Source organism: Anopheles stephensi, chromosome 3 (genome assembly GCF_013141755.1).
Source record: "Anopheles stephensi strain Indian chromosome 3, UCI_ANSTEP_V1.0, whole genome shotgun sequence".
Classification (NCBI taxonomy): Eukaryota; Metazoa; Arthropoda; class Insecta; order Diptera; family Culicidae; genus Anopheles; species Anopheles stephensi.
In genome coordinates this window covers 80,451,881-80,457,191 of record NC_050203.1, presented here as the reverse complement: position 1 = coordinate 80,457,191, position 5,311 = coordinate 80,451,881, and the positions used below count along the sequence as shown (strand labels likewise).

The 5,311-nt window shown below is 48.1% G+C and overlaps 1 protein-coding gene across 1 annotated transcript; it reads right to left on the bottom strand.

The window, feature by feature from the left end:
- Positions 1-1,135: 1,135 nt before the first annotated feature.
- On the bottom strand, positions 1,136-4,839 carry LOC118509200 (protein escargot-like). Its single transcript, XM_036049470.1, has 2 exons — positions 4,105-4,839; positions 1,136-3,974 (listed from the first exon to the last, which is right to left on the bottom strand). The coding sequence occupies exons 1-2, from the start codon at positions 4,193-4,195 to the stop codon at positions 2,389-2,391; spliced, it is 1,677 nt and encodes a 558-aa protein (XP_035905363.1). The 5' UTR covers positions 4,196-4,839; the 3' UTR covers positions 1,136-2,388.
- Positions 4,840-5,311: the final 472 nt, after the last annotated feature.

Below are 5,311 nucleotides of genomic sequence, written 5' to 3'. Positions count from 1 at the left end.
GATGAAAAATTGTTCAATTTATACTTTACTTCAAAAAACCAAAAGTTTAAATAAAGGTACATACAAATTTGCAGCGGTTCGGCCAAGGCGACAGAATGCGTCGGCCTTCACACGGCTGAACCGGGGTTCAAATCCTATCCAGAGCGCCTCCCCGTACGCAGGACTGACTACTTTGCTTCAGGTAAAATCAAGTTACAGAAAGCCAGAGATGGCAGGCCGAGACTTTGCGAGGTTTTTTATGTAAAGATATGTAATAAAAAGATATGTGAATTTTCTATAATAAGCAATATAGTAATTGTAATGAACATAATTTTTTATTTTTTTTTTACACATTTAAGCCATTTGGACAATAAATTTAACATCCTTCCCACACACTCACAAAAGAAAACCAGAAGCATAATGCAATCATTTGTGCCAATCCTCCGAATCCGCTTTTCCCAAAATTTCGATCCTTTCCATTTTCAAAAATCCTGACCTGCCTTTTTATGGCCAAACAACCAGCAGAACGCTTTTAATCTTCTTCCACAGGTGCAAAACCATCCGCCCACTACCTGTCCAACTTACTTCCGGACGCTGCAGAACAAGTCCAAGCTAAAAACCTTCCAATCCCCCGAGAACAATACTCCGCTACTTCCGTTTTCATCCAACACTTGCCATTATTTCGATCCAGGATATACCACCGGATGCGTTCGCCACAATACGAATCCATGCCCGGGCATTGCAAGTGCATTGAAATTGCAAGCTGATGATAGGTTCAGGTGCACGCAGCCACCTCGCACGCGCTATTGTGATTTGGACACATCCGTTTCGACCCGGTGCAATAGTGGTTCGGAAGAGCGGAAGAAGCTTAACCCGAAAGGAAAAGGAAATCAGAACAAATTCTGTTGGGTTGTTTGTAGGAGAGGGAGAGGGAGAGAGAGGAAGAGCTAGATAAAAATAGAACACAAAAAAATCGGAAAGGAACGGAAAGAACTACACCAGACCGCCACAAGAAGAAACACGCCAAAAACGATGCAGACCGACTTTGGGAAGAAAAGCGAAAAAAAAACGACGGAGAAACCGTTTAGTCATTTCGGAATCCATAAGCGAGGACGAAGAGACACCAGAGAAGAAAAGAAAAGCAACCAAGGTGAAGTTTTCAGTTTTAGATTTTCATGTCATTTTATTTTGCTTTGTGTGACGCTGCGTCGTCGTCGATTTGCTTTTTCTTAGCCCGCTAGGAGAGAGTTTTGCTGTACTTACGCACTACAACTGCTTACACGCTACCGATGTGTCTTTTTTGTATACAGAAAACAAACAAAAATATATTAAGATCATGTTAAACGCTAGCTGCTTTGCTTAACGAACTAAACCGTCTGTGTCTTTCTACTTTTTGTTTTTTTTTTGCTACCAGTGTTTAAATGCTGTTCTTTGCGCTCTATGTACAGGGGTGGGCGAGCGAACGTTAGCTCCTGTGTTTCGCTTAATTATAAAAATAGTGAACTATGTTTGTGTCATTTCTTCTGCTCTCTTATGAACTAGCGCTGCTAACGGTAAGACTTGTACGACTAAAACAAAATGCATTCTTCCTGCTTCGTTGGTAGCGAGAGTTTTGGGGGATGCTTGTTTCTTGAAGGCACTTTGCACTTTTCAGTAACGAGGTTGGTAGTTCAAAATGTAACGAGAGGCAATTTTTTAAAATTTTTGTAAGGCAAATCGGATCATGATGTTTGGTTGTGATCGCGCCGTTCTATCCCCAGGCGCATGTGTTTTTCAAGTGGTTATGACGTCATTTTCTTCAAGAACTTCAAGAAAAAATTGGACATTGAGATCTTCTTATCGTTTGTTTTTTGATAGCGAGAAAATTATAGTGAAAAGAAAAGCACGGAAAACCCAATACATAATTTAACGGATACGAAATGTGTTGAAGAGAGTTGAAGCGAAACTAACATCCGGTAAGCGAAAATTCCACTAAAATGCAAACTAAAAACTAAAACAAAAAAAAAAACGAATCTGACTAGTTTGGAACAGTTTGTGTCTCATTTTTATCTTTTTTTCCCCCCTTTCCTTTTTAGCGCTTCTTACGAAACGAGAAAAAAAAGTTGTCGAAAAAAATCTACTAACTTTACTCCTTCCCTGTTGTGGTGTTTTAGCTATTTCGAAAATAAATAAACTTACTAAAGTAGAAAACAATTTTTTCCACTGTCTGGCAGTCACCCAAAACACTGCTTCATTCCTTCACCACACAAACCACCCCGACGTGGCACACGGCGAATACTAACGCTCATCAGTCTCTTTTGTTGGTTGATTTTCTCGTTCGTTCTTTTTTTTTTGGGAAAGAGCACACACACACTTTTCTCGAAGGCACACACACACACACGCTCACATGAAGAGGACGACCTCATCGCCCTAGTACACGGCGATGTTACCACCGTGCGGTAACACGGTTGGGATGAAGCTATCCTCCGAGATGTTGCACGAGGCACCACTCTGCGAATGGGGACTGTCCGAACGCGCCAGCGAGGGGACGGGCGAACCGGCCGTACTGCTACCACCGGACCCACCCGGACAGCCGCTTTCGGCGTGCTTCGTTAGCAGCGGAAGCCGCGAGAACGATTTCGTGCACGTGGGACACTTGAACCGCTTCACGTCCTCGTGCGTTTGCTGGTGAGCGCGCAGGTTCGACCGGTCGGCGAACGCCCGCGAACACAGCTTGCACACGAACGGTTTCTCCCCGGTGTGGGTGCGGATGTGGCCCTGCAGCAGCCACGGCCTCGAGAACGCTTTGTCACAGTGCGTACACTTGCACGGTAGCGTGTGCGTGCGGATGTGCATCTTGAGCGCACCGAGCGTTTTGTACGGTTTGTCACACTCCTTGCACACGAACGTCTTCTGCGCCTGGTTGCCTTCGGCCGCGGGACAGTGGAACTGCTGGTGCTTCGAGAGCCCCGAGTAGGTGGAGTACGATTTGCCACAGTCCGGACACTGGTAGCGTGGCGCGCCACCGCTCGCCGGCGTCGCCGCTCCCTTCTCACCCTCACCCTTCTTCTGGATGTTGGAGCTCGAGGTGGACTTTTCCGTGAGGATCGACGAACAGCCGGACGAGGACGATAGCGAGGTGCTGTTACCGTTGGTGACGCTCAGGCTGTTGTTGTTCTCCTCCGAATCGGCTCCCGGGCTGGCGGGTGCCGACGAAGAGATCGGCGACAGGGAACGGCCACGCGACGAAAGGTACGAGTTGAACGAGGTATGGCTGGAGGCAGGCGAGAGGGAGGGATGGTCCGCCACGGAGGACATCATCAGATGGTGATGGTGGTGATGGTGAGCGGCGGGATGATGCAGCGGGTAAGGCATGTAGCGGTGCTGGGCCCGCACGAACGCAGACTCCGACTTGATGATGTTGTTGTTCTGGTTAAGGCGAAGCTCGGCTGGGTAGGCCGGCACAACCATCGACGGTGGTGGCGAGAGCGAATGGCGATCCGGACGGAAGAGGTGCGTCGGCGAGGCAGAAGGACTGCCGGAGGTATCGTGCTGGCCGGCACTGTACGGAGACAGCGGCTCGGAGCGCGGTGGCGAGATCTGGCTGTGGTGCGGATGCAGGTGATGGCTGTGGTGATGGTGCAGCGGAAGTCCTGCCGGATGGTGCGGGGTAGTCTGTTGGCTCTGCTGATGGTGGTAGGCACTGTAGAAGTCGGCCGGATATGGCAACGGGTACGGGAATCCGGGGTACACCGATGGGAACGAGGCGGGCGACCGGGAACCGGCGTAGTACATCGAGGGCAACGAGCCATAGGTCGGCGTTGGGATGGACAGAGGCGATTTGGTATCACTGGGCGCGGGGGACGAGGAGGGTGGCGGGGTGGGCAGAGTGTCCTCCGCCTTGATCACGACCAGCTGCTCGGGCGATTCCGACCGTGCCTTCTTCTTCATGGACTTCATTGAGAGGTCCTGCGGTTTGGTGCTCAGGTTTTCCGGTTCCATCTCACCGTCTGAGTCTGAGGGGGGGGGAGAACAGAAGCGAATGGGACAAAGGCGTTAGTTAGGCGACAGAATACACACAGAGAGATCACCAACACTCCAACTGATTCCTCGGAAATGAATTGTGAAGGGGAAAAAAATAATTACCATTTTTAAGGGCGTCCTCCTTGGACATGAAGACTGGACGCTTCTTGAGCGGACAATTGCTGTAGTTCTTCTGCATGATCGATGTTGGCATGGTGTTCCGAACACGAACACACACACACGCACAGTTCCGAAACAAAAATCACAAGTCAAAGTCACACACAGGAGACAATAGCTGGGGACACACGTGTCCCGCAACGAATTTCTTGAGAAGACACCAGACCGTTCTTCTCTGCACACGCATTCAGGACTATTCACCGTTGATATGACGCGGTCTGCGTTTTGTCCTCTGCTTTTTGCACAAACACACACACACTCTTGCACAGGCACACAATTCAATTGCCGTTTTTGCTGCTTCACTATTCTTGTTTGCTGGATGTAACTATCCTGCTTTTGCTGATTTCAGGCTCAACTTTTTTCAGTTCACTATTCCATCACTTTTAACTCTTATTTCCAGGTTTCTGCTTCAACACAGTGTAATCCGTTTTGGTAGCTGTTTTCACCACACAAGCACACAAGATGCACTTTCTCTCTCGTTGCTTTTTTGTCACAAAACTAACGTCTTTAACATTTTCTCCTACGAGTTCTTCTGTTGTTTTGCACGCACACTGCCGGATAGATTTCAAGGCAAATGACAGTACCGGAGTGAATTTATGCTCATACACAAAATAGATCTTCGAGCGACACGCGTCCTAGCGCTTGCAAGGTATTAACCGAAGTGTTAGCTCAGTGTTGACGATCGCTCTTATTTATAGGCGATCGGTACCGTTCGGGCTCGCGCACGCATTCCTGTCGTGCCGCGTTCGGGTGTAGCTGCTGCGGCCGAGCATGAAAAAGGGGCGGAGTTACAGGTGCACTATGCGCACGAACGCACATTGAGCAAATTTTGAGCTCCCTGGAGCTCCGGTGCACCGTCATGTGGAACTCATGCAGGTAGATCGGTGTTGCGGGCATTGTTTACATGTTTGAATTTATTTTATTTCTTATTTTATTTTAAAAACTATCATATAAATCTGTTGTTTCAATATCTAACAGCCGTTTTTTATGTTATTTTATGTCCAAAATTTAAGAATAAATATCAAAGACAGAAGCAAAACTGCCACTGAGTATCTCTTTTCCTCCAACCGTCTGTTGGCACCGATCCGCCGTGAGTGCCTTGCGGTAAGGTGAACTCAAAAGTAGCTCAGTTCACGATCGCTCGTGCACAGCC

What these genes read in the sequence shown, in the direction of transcription:
- LOC118509200 (XM_036049470.1), bottom strand. Translation starts at nt 4,195, where the DNA reads ATGCCAACATCGATCATGCAGAAGAACTACAGCAATTGTCCGCTCAAG. An exon ending in GGAGGACGCCCTTAAAAATG is followed by an intron (nt 3,975 to 4,104) that starts GTAATTATTTTT and finishes CCCCCCCCTCAG; the next exon opens with ACTCAGACGGTGAGATGGAA.